This window comes from Mirounga leonina, unplaced genomic scaffold (genome assembly GCF_011800145.1).
Source record: "Mirounga leonina isolate KUSES-001 unplaced genomic scaffold, KU_Mleo_1.0 Mir_200, whole genome shotgun sequence".
Taxonomy (NCBI): domain Eukaryota; kingdom Metazoa; phylum Chordata; class Mammalia; order Carnivora; family Phocidae; genus Mirounga; species Mirounga leonina.
Window position 1 is genome coordinate 24,337,509 of NW_023270503.1, and position 18,136 is coordinate 24,355,644.

Genomic DNA, 18,136 nt, shown 5'->3' on the forward strand with positions numbered 1-18,136 from the left:
ACTGATGCAGGCCTCTTGTTACTGAGCAAGTGATTTGGAGTTCTCACATCAGAACCAGAAACTCCCCTGGCTCCGATTGCACTGACAACAGAGAGGGGTCCGTTTGATGACAGCCCTGGGAGGCTGGGAGGAGAACAAGCCAGTGAGGTGAACTCGAGATGTAAGAGATGGGGCAGACGTGGGGAGGAACCATCTGAAAAAGCTAGCAAGGGGCACACGCAGATGGAGAGGGGGTCTAGAAGGGAGAGCTCCCCCCGGGCCAGTGTGGAGGACTTGGAGCCACTGCCTTTTCTCCTGTGCTCTCGGTCTCTGGTGTTGCTTTGGATGCCAGATGTTGATAAGGAAGTAGGAGTGCTTGATTGACTGCACGTCAGCAGCCAAACAGGGCAGGCATGAGGATCAGTACGGCAGGAACTAGAGATCCAAAGTCAAGATGGCAAGGTCGTTAAGGCATTTCGGGCTCCTCTTCTGAGCCATTTAAGTTTTTCGCCTGATTTATCTTTGAACTTGAATTAAGCGGCTTCACAAGCTGCCTATGGTGACCTTTACAGCCTTTCTCAATCCCTAATGTTGCCAGTGCCTTGCATGGTTTCATTTCTTCTCAAAAAAGGGTCGTCTCCTTACGAGAACATGTGGGCTGGGCCTGCTGACTTCCTTTCATCCCTAACATGGACTGCACCAGCGGGTGTCCAGACACAGCTTGTGTCCAGTCCTCTAGCTGGATGGGAGGATTCCTTAGAAGCAGAGGGTCTGGCCTTTGTTCTCTGGAGCAGGAACAAAAGTGGGAAGTAAAGAGAGGGTGAGACTCTGTTGGGGTCTGAGTACAGTTTGTCTTCGGAATGAGTTGACTTCTGGCCTTGTTGGAGAGGGGAGGTGGCCCAGTGTCTCTGACTCAGCTCTTGTAGGAACATGTAGGACTTGGAAAGGACCTTGGCTCCTGAAAACCAGCCACCTGACGTTTCACCTCACATGATGGAGTTGTTACTCGCAGTCCCAAGGATAGACATTTGGAGGGGAGAGTTCCTCATGTGGAGCTGTGGAATCGCCTTCTCCTTGGTCTTCAGTCAAGGAGGAGGACTCCTGAGCCTCAGCTTCTTGGAGACTCGGCCCTGGGGCTGAGCTGGTCCTCGGTGCGTGTCCTGAGGCGTCTTGGAGCTCTCTGACACCTTCCGGGGTACAAGTACTGGCTGCCTTGCTCACCTCAGGGCGGGAGCTTTTGCTTTCTGGAAGGAAGCTACCTGGAGGTCTGTGAACTAAAAGGCATGGTGGGTTCTCAGGGACTGTGGGGAGAAATATTTCTGTCTGAGTTGCTGTTAAAGCCAGAAGGCCGGATTCCTCAGATGGGGCTCCAGTTCCCTCCCAATCACAGATGTCTGCCATGATGCCCTTTATCTTATTCCCTTCTGGATCTGTGACTTCCCATTGACACAGCTCTGCCGTCCTGCTGCCCACACCGCTTGCTCCCTGGGGACTGCCTTTGGGTTGGCCAGTGTTGGAAGCGTCTGGCTGGGGCCAGGGCGCCCCCGAATCTGTGCCTTCCCGGGGGCAGACTGTCTCCTGCTCTCCGCTGACTTCAGCTGTTTCTTTGGGAAAGTGTTCTTCATTCCCTCCAGATGCTGCCTTTTGAAGGATCATCTCTCCCTGCCCTTGGGACTTTCTGTCCGCCTCTTGTTCCGGTCGCCCTTTCTCTACGGCTTCTTTATTCACTTCCCAAGGGCAGATTTCCAGATGGAAATCTTTGGCAGATGGAGCCTCTTCTGCTTCCCATGGACACACTTCTGCCACCTTGGCCCCCACACTGCCTGCTTCCTCAGAACTGCCTTTGCCCCTGTCAGAAGCTCGCAGGGCTGGTTGTGGAGGCAGCCCCCCAGAGTCTTCACTCTCCCAGGGACACACCGCCTCCTGTTTCCCATCTGCCCTCTCTGGCTTCTGAACCGCCACAGCTTTGGGCTCTGGTCTTCCTGGGGCTCTCCCCTTCTCCTCTTGAGGTTGCCCTTTTCCATCTTGGCTTGCTGTCCCTTCATCAGGGACACTTTCAGTCGCCTCCCAGGGGCAGATCTCAGCTTTGGAGCTGCTGTCAGGTTTAGGAGCATCCAAGGCGGGAGCATCCCATGGGCACACCTCAGCGAGCCTGCCCCCAACGCAGACCAGTGCCTGAGAGCCAGCTTTAGGTTGGTCACAGCCCTGACTGTCCGGGTGAGAGAGAGCGCCTGCCGGCGCCATGCTTTCCCATGGACAGATAGATTGCAGCTCGTTGCTTGCTTTCCCCGCATCTTCAGTAGTGAATTCTCCTGCTTTTGAAGATGGGGCTTTTTCTGGGGTTTTGTGTTCTGGGAGGGAGCCCGTCTTTGGGTCTTGTGTCAGGCATCCTTTCTCTGCTGCCTCATCCCTCACTTCCAAGGAGTGTCCCTCTGCCGCTTTGCTACTCGTGCTGAGGGGCGAGCCTGAGGCCTCAGGGCTCTGCGCAGAGGGTTCCCTCAAGGCCTTCTCCCAAGGACAAACAGCTTCCTGCTCTTGATTCCATTTTGTCTCCCATTTTGATATGTCTTCTCCCAGGGAGATGAGTCTCTCTTTTTCTAGAGTTTTCCCCTCCTGCTCTGCTGAGTCACTCCTCTCTTGTTCCGATCCCGGCCCAGTAGCTCCTTCATTCAGCTCCCGGGGATGGATCTTGGCTTTCTCACTGGTAGGCGCTTTGTCCACTTCCCAGGGACACACCTCAGCTGCCCTGCAGCCCATGCGGTCCAGTTCCTGGAATCCAGCTTTTGGTCTATCTGTGCCCAGAGTGTCTGAATGCCAAGAGGAGCTGCCTGGATCCAAGCTTTCCCAGGGACAGGCCACCTCCCGCTCCCAGGCTGGCCTCTCTGGCTTCTCTGGAGCAGTAACAGCTGTCTTGCTGGGGCCAGGACATGCAGAAGCCTTTCCTGTGTCCTTTGGAAATTTCCTAATGGCCTCAACTCCCAAAGCCCCTTCCTGCCCTGCTCCAGCACCCACCTCCCACGGACAGACCTCAGCCTTCTCAGCAGGCACGGTATCGTCCGTGTCCCATGGACAGATCTCAGCAGTTTGGCTTCCCACACTGCCCGACACGTGGCGACTGGCTCTGGGTCCGTCTGTGTCTTGAGGACCTGGTTGTGGGGAGAAGCTGCCAGGGTCCCTGTTCTCCCAAGGACAGACTGCTTCCTGCTTTTGGATTTGTCCTGCGGGCTTTTCCCCAGCTGTGCCGTCTTTGATCCCTGACATTCCAGGCGCTTTCTCCTTGTCCTTTTGAGATTCTCCTGCTTTTGCTGTCTGGCCCGATGTCCAGTCCTCCCTTATTCTTTCATTTACCTCCCAAGGACAGAGTTCTGCCCTGGCGGGTATTACTTGCTTCAGCTCTGGCCTGGGATCTTCCTGGGGACCTACCTGCGTTTCTCTGCTTTCTCCATTGCTAAGGAGTTGGCCACCAGCTTTGGCTGAGGAATTATCTAGACATGGGCTGGAGGGCCCAGGGGCTGAGCTCTCCTGGGGACACACTGACTCCTGCTGTTGACCCCTTTTCTGCACCACCTTCCCAGCTCGTTCTCCCATCTCTGCAAAGAGCCCTTGTCTGGAGGGTTTCCCCTTTTCCTGGAGAAATTCTCCCCCTGTCCCCTGACTCAGCATTTCCTTCCCAACTACCTCATCACCCAGCTCCCAGGGACAGATCTCTGCTTTCCTGATGGGAGCATCTCTTGCCTCCCAGGGACCCACCTCCGAGATGCTGCTGCCCAAACTCCCAGAGCAGCCAGGGGTTCCTGGGGCCGGGGTGGGGACTGCCGAGGGGCCCCGGAAATCTGTCCTCTCCCATGAACAAAAAGACTCCAAGTTTCCGCTCAGTTTCTGTTCTTTCCAGAAGGTTGCTTTCTTGGAGGTTTCCTGCTTTTCCTGGGGAAGCTTCTTTACTCCCTCCTGGAATGGTTTCCCATTCTCTCCCTCGAATGCCTCCCAGGGACAGAGCTCTGCCTTGGCAGTGTCAGGTGTACAAACTTCTGGGCCTGTGGCTTCCTGCTGATGCTTCTCCACCTCTCCAGCTTCTCTGCTGCCCACTGCCTCAGACCTGCCCTTGGTTCTGTCAGAGTCCTGAGAGACTGACCGAGGGGACTGACTCCCGGGATCGGCACCCTCCCAGGGACACACGGCCTCCTGCCCCCTGACCAGCCTCTCTGGCTTTTTCCGGGCAACAGCCGCCACACTTTGGGTCTCTGACTTCTCCGAGGCTTTCCCTCTCTCTTGGGAATCATCTAGAGCTTGTCGTAACGCTCCCTTCTCAGGGGTCCCTTCGCTTGCCTCCCAGGGGCAGATCTGGGCCTTGTAGCCATGGTCAGGCTGACTTGCTTCTGACTGGGTGACTTCCCTGGGACACATCTCTGCCATCCTGCGGTCAGCACTGCCCAGGGGCTGGAGGCCAGCTTTGGGCAGTTCCCGCCATGCACCGGGGGCTTCTTTTGCTCGCTCAGCACTTTTGTCCCCAACTGTGCCTTGCCTGGCTTGCCTCAGTGTAGCAGACCCTGCTTTACTTGCTCTCTCTACTTTCCCCTCCCCTAGACTGTGGGATGTCCTCCTGCCTCTGTCTTGTTCCCTGCTGCCCTCCCGGTGACAGACTTGAAGCATTCTGCTGGTGTGAGCATTCTGTTGGTTCTGGAGGGACTCCTCATCATCACAGGGTGCAAGGGTGGCCTGCTTACTCACCACCGCCTTGGGCCAGCCTAGCCTGGGGGATCTGGGGCATGCCCCCACACCTTGTCCTGCAGCTCTGCCCTTCTCCTCTGTCTCAGGACTCCCTCCCTCGCTCTCCTTCTCTTTGTGAGTGCTCCGAGAACGGGTCAGAGCTTTGATAGCCAGGCCTAGACTGTGCATGGAACCCTGCTGCATGGCGGTCTTGAGGCTATGGGATTTAGAGAAGACCTTAGGCTTGTCCTCGTCCCCCTCATCAGCTCCCCCTTGGAGACGTCTGTCCTCTGTGTCTCCCGCACTCTCCCCAGTGCCCCCTTTCTCGACTGCAACAGAGAGGGCTCTCCAGAGCTTGGCCCGAGCTGGGGCAGGGGAGAGGCTGCTGCGCTCTGGCCCTGAGGGGCCTTCTTGAGCCGCATTTCCTTTCTTGACTGGCAGTTCTGCATTCTCCCAGGGGCAGATGAAAGCGAGTAAGCTGGGGCTTTGGAGGGGTACGGGAACTGGTGCCAGGGCGGGGACCGGGGTCGGGGCTGGGGCTGGAGCCAAGGTGGAGGTGGGAGACAGCCTGCTCGGCTCTCCCGGGCATTCTCCTGACAGGGCCATGATGGGCGTGGAGACCTGGTGCCGGACCGGCGGGTGAGGCAGCCTTCTCGCAGCCTCCTCCTGAAGCCTCCCGGCGGCAGCCATGTGGGAGCCGTCCACACCGCAGCTCCTGGCCGGGGAGGGTGGGGCTGACCGGGGGGCCCCTTGGGCTCCATCCAGCCTCCTGACCGACGACAGCCTCCTCCCCGGGCTCGCCAGGGCTGCCTCGGCCTTCTTTCTCTCCTCTCGCTCCTTGGCCTGCCGATAGGTCTCCTCCAGGTAGGCCTGGCTGGCCACGAGCAGGGCCTTTTCCCCGGAGCCCGCCACCACGCTGAGCGACTTCTGCAGGGACGCGGGCCGGGCCCGGGGGAGCCTCTCGCACACTGTCAGGTTGTGGGCGCTGGCCGACCGGAAGCCCAGGGCAGGGGGCCCGTTCACCGACTCCAGGCTCCCCCTGCTTTCCCTCGAGGCCTTCTTGGCCAGCTTCCTGCGCAGCAGCGAGTCGAGGAGCGGGGGGTCCTGCTCCCGGCGGGGGCCCCGGCGCTCGTGGTCGTAGGCGCTGCGGGACTTGCGCAGGGCCGGGGGCCCCTCGGAGTCCCGGAGGCTGGAGCTGAGGAGCCGGCGGCGCGAGGAGCCGGGCAGGCTGCCGCGGCTGGGGGAGCCCCAGTCCCGGGAGTGCTGCCGGGCCAGGGCCTCTGGGAACTCGGCCAGGTACCTCATGAAGGAGCAGCCCAGGCCCCGGCGCCAGCTGCCCCGCTTCTTAGGCAGGTGCGGGTTGTTCGCAGCCATTTCCTTGGTCTTGTGGACCTCCAGCTGGGCGTAGAGCTTCTTCAGCTCGTCCTGCGGGGAGGGGGGCGTGAGGAGAGCAGAGCCCACTGTCAGAGGGCGAAGCTCTTTCCAGCCCCTGGCTGCCCTGCCTCCCCTTTTCCCGGCCATTATTTGGACCATTTTCTCTGGAGCATCTCTTTCCCACCAAGTTGTGTCCCTTCCCTGCTTGGAGAACTCTCAGAAGCCACCCGTCCGCTCTGAGCCACATCCGCTTGGCTCTGAGGGTGCAGGGTGCACTCCTTTCTCTGTGATCTGTTGGGAGGCCACCCGCTGGGGGACGGGAAGCCTGGGTTCGAGGCTGCTGACCCAGCCTGTGCCTGAAGGCTATTGAGCTCTCAGAGCCTCTGCTTCTATGAAGGAACAAGAGCTGGCTGCCTACTGTTAGCTTCTTTAGGAGGATCACATGAGACTGATGGTGTGAAAAGTGCCCTCTTCGGGTGCAAGTAAGGGAATGGAACTTTGAGAGTCTTCTACTTTGGATTTCTCCCCAAAGCCAGCATCAGCATCGGGAGAGAGACTGGGTGCTGCTCCACAAAGTAGGGGGTGCAGGGTGGCATTGCTGTGGCCGGCGCCTCCACACTCTCCGGCCTCCCTGCTCGACTGGGGCCTTGGTTGAGCCTCTTCCCAGGGGGGCAGAGCCCAGAGGGAGAGGAGGACACGGGGGAAAGACAGACAGGCAGAGGCAGTTGGGACAAGGAGGGAATTGGGAGATGTAAACAAGTCAGGTGGACAGGGAGTCCCCAGTGGAGATGGAGGGAATGGACAAAATGGCTTCCTGAGGTTGTTCCCACACCGTAGGTTTTATCAAACAACAGGCTGAGACCGCCAGCTTTCCTTATTTCCTACCCACTGAGCTTCTGATCTGGGTTCCATGACTATGCCACCCCTAAGCAGAAAAAGAAGGGTAAAGATACTCTCCTGATGTAAGACTCAGGAAAAACTTCCTTTCTCTAAGACTGCCGGGTCCAGGGAATGGATATCCGGCTGTAGAACTCTCTGGTAGGCACTAACCACCTGAACTACGAAGCCCCGTTGCTGGCCCTCGGGTCACCAACTGCCTAAGGGTGCTGCCCCTCAGGATGCCCCTGCTGGTGGGAGTAGAGCTCCACCCACGGCTCTGACTCTTGCCAAGTGGCCTGGGCCTCAGGGATCTGGGTTCTGGGCCTCTGGGGGTCTTTCCACTTAGGCGGTGTGTGACCTCATCTGAACCGACTCAGCGGAGGCGGCTGAGGGCAATGGTGGAGAAGGGAGGGGGGCACGTCTTCGAGAGAGGGAAAGCGAGGGGCAGGGGAGGGGCCCTGCAGGGTACACAGCCCAGACGGCAGGGCAGCAGTGATCCTGGCCCAGTCCCTAAAAGCAAGCATCCAAAGCAGGCGAGGAGGGCGGCACATACCCGAATGTCTCCGGGGTCCAGGCTGTGCTCACTCCAGGCTGAGGCGATGCTGCTGTCCAGGTAGGAGCCTGAGCGCTGCAGGTCCAGCTCGTCCTCGTACACCTCATCCACCATCTCCTCTCGGGGAGGAGCCCCCGGCTTCTGGAACTGATCGGGGGGCGGAGTATGATGGGGAGGGGAGTCAGCTTGGCTCCCTGTTTACTCCTATTGCCATCTGCCCCATGGAATCCATCTTTACTTTGGGAATCTTCAGCCCCTCTCTAATTTGCAATTCCAAGGGCACGAAGAATTTTGCTCCCCCTCATCCTCCCTGATTTTCTTTATCTCAGAGACCGGGGAGAGGGGTGTCCTACGCAGCCGCCCCCACAATTCCTAGCATGTCCTTCAGCTCCCTGACCTATCTCTCTGTAACTGCGTCCAAGTTGATTTTTCGGAGCCCACCAAACTAAACTGCCAGGTGTTATAAGGACCCCTCCAGCCCTAGCTCGGATTTCCTTTTCCCTGAAATGGGAGGCAGAGAGATACAGTAGCTTCCTCCCCACCCCCACCCCAAGTGGGCTCCTCACTCAGGCCCCTGTGGCTCAGCCCACTCACGCCAGGGTGTCATCCTCACTCTGACCTGGAGAGGGCGCTGTGGCGGCAGCAGATCCACGGTGCCCCTTATAAAGGGGCTGGGGTCTGGCTCACAACCAGGAGGGGGAAGACCTCACCTTAGGAATGAAGATCAGAGCTAGTGTGGTGGTGACGGTGCTGTGGGTGTGGAGGAAGAAGAGGAGCAGGGTCCAGTCTGGGTGCAGGGAGGGAACCAGCACAAACCTGAAGGTGGGAGGGAGGGGTCTGTTAGCTGTGGGTGGGAGTGGCCTCTTCCCCCTCACCTGTCCCACTGGCTCACCTCCCAGCCCCAGCCCTGATCTCTGTGGAGGTTCTGGGTGGGTTGAAAAGGGCCCTTTTCCTTCTTCCTGCCCTCTCTAGGACGTAGGTCCTACCTCAAGGCTCACATTAACCCCCACCTCCGAGAAGCCCTCCCAGACTACTCTTCTCTTCTCTGGTTGCCTAGAGCACAGACCTGTGCTCCCCAACTCTGTTATGGACCGCCCTGTGGGGTGATTTTGCCCCTACCACAGGGCCAAGTTCTTGTGAACACTCATAGCAGGCCTGCTGCTGGATGGGCCGAGGTGTGAGGTGGGGGAAAGGCAGGGAGAATTGAGCATGTGTGGGAAGGAGCATGGTGGAGGTGCTGGAGATGTGGCTTAGGAATAGGAGAAGAATTAGGCGTGGGCATGCTTCTTCTTTTGGCGTGCTGGGTGAGACATGGGGTGCAGGGAGGGCATCTGTGGGGAAGGGAGAGAGCTACAGATGGAGGGGCCTTCCTCGCCTTGCCGAGGCCTAGCCGTGTGTCGGGGATGGCTGTGGGATGGGGTTCCCTGGCCTGGGAGAGGCAAGTGGTGTGAGGTGGGGAGGAGTCGTGGATCGGACGGCCTGCCCTCACCTGGCTGTGTGGAAGGCAGCCGAGAGTGGCAGCTCATTGTGCAGGGCGATGCCCATGTAGCGCGGCTCGCGGAGGGCCGAGGGTACGGCTCGGGTGGCGTAGCAGAGGAAGCTGCCCCAGCCCAGGAGCAGCATCTCGGCTGTGGGAGAGCAGGGGGCAGAGAGCCAGGCGCCAGCTCAGCAGCCACGCGGCCCCTTTCTGTGTCTGGTGTGCTGGGGGTTGGGGGGGGGCCTGGGCCAGGGGCACTGGGGACGAGGCAGGAGGGCCAGGTAGGTCAGGAGGACCCCTGGAGGTGCAGCGTGGAGGGCCAGAGTGAGGCGGGCTCAGCAGAAGCAGCTCACCCACAACCATGATGTAGTCCCAGCGGTCGTGATGGCAGAGGTAGAAGTGGCGGCCCGTGGGAGTGTGGCCTCGGGTCACCAGGGGCGTGTGGCTGCCTCGTTCCAGGGCCCCCACGGTCCACACCACCAGGAAGCCCAGCACGAGCAGCAGGAGCAGTCCCAGCCGCTGCAGCAGCTGCCCAGTACTCAGGTGGGGGCCCCGCTGGGCCGAGCGAGACAGAAACACCTGGAGCACCCTACAAGGGTGTGGATGGCGGATGGACAGGGGCATGGGGGGAGGCCCAAGGAGAGGGGGCCAGGTCTCCGGCCTCTGTCCATGGCTTCCTTCCCCTCCACGCCTGCCTGTCCTCCCGTCCTTTCCATGTTTTGCTGTCCCCCCAAAATGTTACATGCTGGGGAGGGCTATGGTGATAAGGGCAGGCCTGGGGCGGGGGGTGGAGGGGGAGGGTGGTACACCGGGGAGTAGAACAGGTAAGGGTCTGGCTGGGAAGAACTCCACTCCATTCCAAACGCGCTGGGGCCGCCTGGAGTGAGCAGCACGAGAGCACGGTCTGCCCCCGACCCTACCTATAAAGCTTGAGTATAATGGTGCCGTAGACAGTGGCAAAACCCAGCAACCGGACCCAGCGGAGAGCGATGCAGCGGAATACGCTGGGCTTGAAGTACAGGATGAAGACCTGGGGTGGGGGGGGCGGTGAACAAAAGTCACTCTTCTCCGATACACTTCCTCTCTCTGATCTGCTGATCTTCCTAACAGCCTTGCCATAGGGGCGTTGTCACCTCCATTCCTCAGAGAGCAGCTGAAGTATCAGAGAGGTTAGGTCATTTGTCCTAAGTCACACAATAGGCCAGGGAGCTCTTTTTAGCCTAGACTCTTTGGCTCCAGAACTCACCAGGCCAGCCTGCCATTTGTAGATATGAGTATGGGGATTTTGAGGCCTCCGAATCTCCCTAAGAGGGCAGAAAGGAGGAGGGATTCTGGGGTTTGGAGGGCGCCAGCCAGGGATCAGATGGGGCCAGTTTCTGGCCACAAACTCACAGGGAAGTAGAGCAGCAGGGATCCAAAAAGGATGGTTTCCAGCAGGACAACACCAGAGGTTCGGATCCTCTGTGAACCCAGGAAAGAGAGAGGCGGGTGAGCCCGGCAGTGGGAGGGCAGAGCCTGGACGATGGTGGGGGAGAATCTCAGGTCTGTTTTAGAGGTCACTTGGTGGCCCTGGGCTAAGGCCTCACCCTGTAACATCAGCTCCGCCCTCTCCGTCCACAGCCACGGCCCCCACCCCCACCACAGGCTAAGACCAAGGTCGCACTTAGCTCCTGTCCCCCAGTCCCAGCCAGGGCCTGGCTGCAGACCTGGGCTCCAGTCACAAGTTGCTGGAGCTAGAAGGATCTCACACATTCTCCCAAACTTTGGGTCAGACTGCTAACCCCTTCTCTGCCTGACAACCCTTCAGTTGACCTTCAAGCCTGGCTCAAATGTTACGTTCTCCAGACAGGCTTTCCCAGACCATCTCAGGCAGGACAACTGGGTCCTTTCTCGGAGCTCTCGTGGCAACCAACACACTCTTCCATCCTCGCCTCTGTTTTGCTGTGCTGTCATTTTCTTTATATGCCTGCTTCCTCTGTTCAACTGGGAGCTCCAGGAGGGTCTAGGTCACTTCTCCCCAGCGCCTACACAGTGTTTTGAATCAAGTCCAATGCCTACACTTTACAGGTGAGGAAACAAATCTAAGGCAGTGGGGTCACTTGCCCAATGTCACCTAGTGGGTTAGATTAAGAATTAAGACCAGAGCCCATTTCTTCTGAGTTCTAGTCTTAGGGAGTCTCGGGCCCCTACTTGATGCTAGGGACCCCGTATAGGTAGGGCGTGCGCGGGAGCTGTGGGGCCTTCCTTGCCTTGCTCCGGCGGTGCCGGTAGGCGAGCAGCATGCTCAGGAAGACGGCCAGCATGCAGCAGGTCTGAGAGGCCAGCACCGCCACCCGAAGCGCCGAGGCTTCCTCCACCAGGCACGGCCTGGCATCCGCGCAGCTGGTGCAGCCCTCAGCACATGGCTGGCACCGCAGCAGCCTCCCAGAGCTGCCGTGAGGGGAGCCGGACGGCCCAGTGGGCTGGGCGGCACTCTCTTCCAACCCTATGAAGAACAAGATGGGTGCAAGGAGAGGGGCTCGGCCGGGGCATAGCAGCATTTTCTCCCACTGGTCACCATAGCCCTCTCCCTGCCCTCCGACGGTCTGTCACCACCGGGGTCGGGCTGGGAAGAGGGGGAGAGTGAGGAAGTGGATACTCCCAGGGGAGGACCGGGTAACAGGAAGAGGTGATGCCAGGCTAGGGCTCACTGCAGGTTCAACTTGGGTCAGACTGGCGTGTTAGGGGCTCATTTTCAGAAGGCACAGATACCCAACATTGGACCCTGCCTGCCTCGCTTGCTTCTCTCGACCTTCTGCCCTCGCCCCGCAAGACCCTTCCCGGTGTCTCACCCCAGCCTTTTCTCCCCAGATGCCCCCTCCACCCAGCCCAGCCTGGCCCTCACCACAGTTAACATACCCCCGGAGCGGCTTGCCCCGTAGAAGCCAGGTCGGCAGCGGCAGAGGTAGTGGCCAAGGACAAATCCCCGACTCTCCAGGGGGACACACTGCAGGGATGACAAACACGATAGGTATTTACATGGGGCTTTCCCTCCTGGGAAGAGATGGAGGGTCCACGTACCTTCCTATCCACAGCACCTCCTCCATATGAGGGACCCCCCCCCAGAAGTCCTCCCTAGTCCTTAGGAAGCCTTCCTCTCTGGAAACCCTACTTTATCCCCACCATGGCCTCTTTTCAACAAAGAGTATGGGAAGAGATCACCCTTTTATTCTGAGTGGCAATGACAGGAGCCTCACAGGACCCATTTCCCAGTGCCCAGCTGTTGGTACAGCGAAGTGCTGGGGGAGGTGGAAGTGGGGAGAACTTGGAGTCCAATCACACCTGTGTGCCTACATCCTGCTTCAAGGGGTCCCCGTCAGCCTCCCTCTTTGGCTCGCAGGTGGGTTGAAAAGGCCCCCACAGAGGAGCAGCTTCCCCTACCAGGAGCCATCTGGCTTTGGCACAGGACTGCTTTCCCCGGCCCTAATGCCAGGCTAATGCCAGGCTGGAGGGATGCCAAGGCCGGCTCTTTTTTCCAGCTCTGTCCATGATGTTTGCCCAGCAGGGGATGGAGCAGACCTCAGAGCCAGGCAGGGGAGATGAGCACATGGATGAGGTCAGATCTGCTGTGGGCAGTGGTTAGGGACAGACCTAACAGTGGGACAAAGGAAGGGGTCCGCCCTGGGGGGTTCTACATCGAGCGCCTGACTTCACCTAGAAAAGTTGCAGGGTGGTGCTTCTGAAATTGTGGCTCAGCTTCCCTTCTTGCCAGGAGCACTAGAACACTGTTCCTGCCACCGTCTGCTCAATCAGGCCAATGTGCACTGAGAGGTGATGTGGCTGGGTTTAATAATGCACTGAATAATGGGAGCCCTTCTCCCTGGACTTAGTGTTCCAAAAACATGTGCCCCAAAACATGTGCCCCGAAGAGCCACAGATGCCCAAACCCGCCCCACCTCCCAGCAGGCTGCAGGGCTCGCCTTGGCTTCGGTTCAGCTCAGGCACGACACGCGGTCAAGTGCAGCCGTGGAGCAGATTAGTTCACTGGCCTCCCAGTTTCTCAGTCCTGGGCTTGCAGGATTACCAGCCATTGCTTTCCATTATCCAGATTCTCCTGCATCCATGCCTTTGAGTCTGCTGGCATCTGGCTTGGGTTCCATCACCTTTACCAATCCCAGAGCTCTTCAAGCTCCTTCTTGAAGATTCCTCCCACACCCCAACCAACAATTACACTTAGAAACCGAGAGCTCTGTCGACATGGAGAATGTGGTCCAGGAGAAGGAAAGGGGATGATTAACAGGGGCTCAGGAAGTGGTCCTGGGGATGGATCCTACAGCACCCGATACCAGAAGGGAGAGAAGGCAGGGATGAGGGTGGCTATCTCCAGTGGGGGACGGGGAGTAGGCTGTAAGTGTCCTCACTTTTTTTTTTTTTTTAACGTAGGCTCTACGCCCAATGTGGGGCTTGAACTCAAGGCCCCCAGAGATCAAGAGTCAAATGCTGTATGGACTGAGCCAGCTAGTCCCCCCTCACTTTTTTCCCCCAAGGTTCATATTTTTTATTAGTCATTCAACTTTTTTCTTTTTTAAGATTTTATTTATTTATTTGACAGAGAGAGAGCAAGAGCAGGAACACAAGTAGGGGGAGTGGGAGAGGGAGAAGCAGGCTTCCCGCTGAGCAAGGAGCCCGATGCAGGGCTTGATCCCAGGACCCCTGGATCATGACCTGAGCCAAAGGCAGACGCTTAACGACTGAGCCACCCAGGCGCCTGTAGTCATTCAACTTTAAGTGCCTATTATGTATCAAGCAGGAGGAGTTGGGAATTTCTCAGAAATGACCATCAACATATCATTTCTGAATTTTCTTTTCTTTTAGTTTTTATTTTTTATTGAAGTATTTTTTTGACAGTTTAAGTGTCCTCACTTTTAAATAGCCTGGTATCTTGGGGCGCCTGGGTAGCTCAGTCGGTTAAGGGTCTGCCTTCAGCTCAGGTTATGATCTCTGGGTTGTGCGATGGGCTCCTTGCTCAGTGGGGCGTCAGCTTGTCCCTCTGCCCGCGCACGTACACACACACACACACACACACACACACTCTCTCTCTCTCTCTCTCAATCTCAAATAAATAAATAAAATCTTTAAAAATTAAAAATTAAAAAATTAAAAGCCTGGTATCTCATTTCTGTCTCTCTCATTGCTAGGGATTCCCCTGAAGCCCGGAGGTTGGTATGCTTTGGTCAGCTGCTCCTGGGAGCTGGGTGGGGGCAGGGATGGGAAAGAGGAAGGGAGGCAGGACCCAAGTGCCCCACCCCACCATCCTCCTTATCCTTACCTGGGTGCTGTTGAGATCACACAGGTGTGTGTTAGAGTACCAGCCTGGCCCACTGGCACACTGATTGATGTCCACGCTCTGAAGATCTACGTCCATCTGCACCTGCCCCCTAGGGCAGTGAATTGGCAGTTAGGGGTGCAGTGAAGGATGCCAAGGTAGATATGTGCCCTCAGGCCCCAAACCAGGGAACAATGCAAGCTTTGCAAGCTTTAGCAAAGTGGTTACAGTGCATCAGGAGAGAGGGCACACCTGCATTCCATTTCTTCAGTGCTATTAATCCTCACTGTTTCTGTGGGCAACAATCTTCTTCCCTGTAGGTTGTTCCCTGACATCCCTCAGCTTTTCAACATCCTAGCATTTCCTTTTTCTATCGATGGGTAGAGGGAGGGGGCGTGTCAAGACATGTGGGAGCTGGGGCTCTGATGATCTGTCTGAAGGGGATTATCACACTTCTCCACTGCATGCATACACACACACACACACACGCACGCACAGGCACAGAACTCAGCTATTAACCACCCCCTCACTCTGCCCAAACCAGATATGAATTGATCACAGCAAAGGAACTATGGAATGGAGCTGCCTGGCCCCAGTGCTCCCAACCCCTGCTCTGGGCTGAGCGGGGAGAGCTGGCTAGGGGCCAGGCTGCTGGCTGGCAGGAGGGAAAGCCTGCTGGGAGCAATGAATAGGGACACATAGCTGGAAAAACAATGTTGATTGAGTGCCTGCAGTTCGGTGCCCATTTGCTGCCTCCTTCCCACCAGGGCTCCCAATCACCTCTTTATTCCGGTTGAAGGAGGAAGTCAGTTATTTGAAGAGTACCAGTCAGGATAGGCAGGACTGGAACCTACTTGATGTAAGAATATAGCCACTGGGAGTGACCCTGGGGACCTGGCCAACTCCTAGACAGAAAGGGCAATGAATGGTTCCAGGCTTCCCCCCGAGAACTTTTCTTTCCTTCGAGAAGCCTCCTTTTATAGTTCTAGATTGCTTGAGAACAGCAGGGTTGACTCCTGGAATGCCCACGAGACGTCTCTTGCATGACTTGTCACTGTCATCCACACTAAGCGCTCTCCTGCCTTCTCCCCACTACCCAGACCTGGGGGCCAAGACCCATGCCTGGCTGTACACACACGTATGGATATACCTACGTATGAGTGGATTGATTCATCCGCACTATGTACACTCACACCTGTATGTGTTAACAGACAGTTATAGATTCCCAGAGTCAACTGCAAATATGCACAGCTGAATGCAAATAGACACATCTGTGCCCCCCAGATACATACGTGTGTGCCAAATGGCCCACGCACAGCTGGCTGGACTAGGGGCCCCCACCCCCGCATACCCACAAGTGCATCAAAGACTGCACAAACCTACTTACCTGACCTCTGGGCTGAGGTCTGGCTTGAGTCCATAGAAGGTGGCAGAAAGTCTGATAAGCCAGCCAGGACGGAGCCGGCCCTCCTGGCATTCCAGGAAGGGAGGAGATAGCTTCACATGCTGCATGTCGCCCACGTAGCCATCCCCCTGTGGCCACTTGGGGCTGCCGAGGCTCCCTAGGTCATTGGTCAGCACCCGCTTCTGTAGGGCAGAGGTGTCCGGGGCCCCGGTTGGGCTCTCCTCCTGTACTCTGCTCCCAGCCAAGTCCTGAAGGATGGTCTCCTCCCCCATCCGGGTGGCCTGCAGGGCCAGCGGCAGGTGGCTGGCCCCTGGTGGAGGGTCAAAGGTCAGAAAAGCCCGGTATGCCCTTGGGTCCCCCTCGGCCACGCTGCGGACCAGTGCCTGGTACCACTCCACATCCTCCTCCACACTGGACTCGCGGATGTCATTGGCTTGTAGCAGCATGTTGAGGAAATTAGCGGCCTGGGCAAGGGAGCCCGCTGCCCTCCGCAGGACTGGGGGGAGTCCTGGTCCGGCTCCTGTGCCGTGGGCTTCGTAAGGCTCGCTGCAATTAGCCCCCGACAGCTGTTGGGCATCTCCGGAGTAGAGAAAAGCCAGAGCTGCCTCGCCCCCTTCTGGGGGCACCCGCATGGGCACAGACCCCAGTTTGACTTGGGAGGACAGAGGTGGCAGAGAGCGGAGGGGCCGCGGACCCCCCAGAGCCCAGCTGCCGAGGAAACAGCAACCCAGCAGCCCCCACACAGGGTGGGGCCCGACCACTGCCCTGGGGCCCATCCTCAGGGCAGCTCTCAGGGACCCAGGGGTCCAGGCTGCCTGGGGGAATCTGGTGGCTCAGGAGAGCCCAGGCAGAGGTTGGCTGGCTCTGCGCCTCCTATCCTCGCTTTCTCTTTCCCTCTCTCCCTCTCTCTCTCTCTCTCTCTCTCATGCTGTGCTGTCTTGCCTGTTTTTCCTTCTCTCTAACGTCATCAGCTGGCTTCTGGATGTAGGCATGAGGGCTCTGCCCCTCCTCTCTCAGTGTGACCCCCCATTGCAAACCCTCTTAATCCTGGCACCACCCCTCTTCCCTCCTCCTCTCATCCAGCATCTAGGCTCCCTTCCCCCACTCCCCACCCCACATCAGCGAGAGAGAGAGAGAGAGAGAGAGAGAGAGAGAGAGAGAGAGAAACAGGAGGGGAGAGAAAGAGACCAGTCGTTCTCTCCCTCCCTCCCTCTGCCCTTCGCTCCATTAGGAGAGATGGGCAAATCCAGGATGGGGCGTCATAGCAACCGCAGATGAGCTCGTGCCCCTCTCTCCACCCCTCTGCTCCACTCAGCCTCCTGGCAGCAGTTGCGATGGGCATGATAAAGGGCCGAGCTGCAACTCCTGGCAAGCTGCTCTGGCTGCCTGGACCCCCCGACACAGTGCTGCCGAACTGCAATTTGAGATTCGGGGTGGCGAGGGTGGGGAACAGAGCCTAACATAACCACAGCCAGTCTCCATACAAACTGTGGCAGTTTATCAAGTATTTCTCGTGTGCGTTATCTCAATGAATCTTCCCCACAAGCATGTGCGGAAGGTCAATATTCTTATCCCCATTTCACAGATGCAGGCACTGAGGCTCAGAGACGCACCCGAGATCACATAGCTCACTTTAAGTTGAGACTCAAACCCTGTTTGAGCTCTGACTCTCAACACTGGCCCCCATCAAACTCCCATGACCCTGTTATTCAAGCCTCGTTAAGCTTAAGAGCTTAAGAGGCGTGAATCAAGGCTCTGAGAGGTAGAAGGACTCCCCCTCGGATCACACTGTCACTGTCGTTCATGACAGAGCGGGAGCCTCCAACCGGTCTTCACCTCCCCACCCAGGGGAGCCTCTCTGCTCCAGCCCCACTCAGTTAACAACCACAGCCAGTGGGGGGGGGGGGGGGGGCGCGCGCGCGTGCGTGTGTAATGGCGACAGGAAGAAGAGAGTGAACAAAGTTTTGCTTCTGCTTCTTCCACCTTCATTTTGTCATCCTAAATCCTCTCTTCCTTTCTTCACAAAAAGGTGCCTAATCTCTCTTGCTCTTCCTGGTTTTCTTACCCCCACAACTTCCCTTAGCTGGACATGATAACTGGTGGTTGGGGGAATCGAGTTAGCACTTCCTTGGATCCAGAAGGTGTGGGTTATTATTTTTTTTTTTTAAAGATTTTATTTATTTATTTATTTATTTTAAAAGATTATTTATTTATTTATTTGATAGAGAGAGACACAGCGAGAGAGGGAACACAAGCAGTGGGAGTGGGAGAGGGAGAAGCAGGCTCTCTGTGGAGCAGGGAGCCCGATGCGGGGCTCGATCCCAGGACCCTGGGATCATGACCTGAGCTGAAGGCAGATGCTTAACGACTGAGCCACCCAGGCACCCCACTTCTGAATACTTTAGCATGTCTCTTCTTCTTCTTCTTTTTTTTTTTTAAAGATTTTATTTATTTATT

The 18,136-nt window shown here is 57.4% G+C and overlaps 1 protein-coding gene across 1 annotated transcript; it reads right to left on the minus strand.

Annotated features, from left to right (window-relative positions):
• Window positions 1-849: 849 nt before the first annotated feature.
• On the minus strand, window positions 850-16,455 carry GPR179 (G protein-coupled receptor 179). The gene is made up of 11 exons (XM_035027389.1): window positions 15,662-16,455; window positions 14,278-14,386; window positions 11,868-11,955; window positions 11,219-11,454; window positions 10,362-10,430; window positions 9,890-9,999; window positions 9,323-9,558; window positions 8,982-9,120; window positions 8,203-8,308; window positions 7,493-7,639; window positions 850-6,111 (listed from the first exon to the last, which is right to left on the minus strand). The coding sequence occupies exons 1-11, from the start codon at window positions 16,453-16,455 to the stop codon at window positions 982-984; spliced, it is 7,164 nt and encodes a 2,387-aa protein (XP_034883280.1). The 3' UTR covers window positions 850-981.
• Between the last annotated feature and the right edge of the window lie 1,681 nt (window positions 16,456-18,136).

Excerpts from the sequence above, each read along its gene's own strand:
- GPR179 (XM_035027389.1), bottom strand. The coding sequence starts at position 16,455 with ATGGGCCCCAGGGCAGTGGTCGGGCCCCACCCTGTGTGGGGGCTGCTG. Across the intron at positions 8,309-8,981 it reads GCTGCCTTCCACACAGCCAG|GTTTGTGCTGGTTCCCTCCC; the intron begins GTGAGGGCAGGC and ends TCCCACCTTCAG. Across the intron at positions 6,112-7,492 it reads TGGACCCCGGAGACATTCGG|GACGAGCTGAAGAAGCTCTA; the intron begins GTATGTGCCGCC and ends CCCTCCCCGCAG.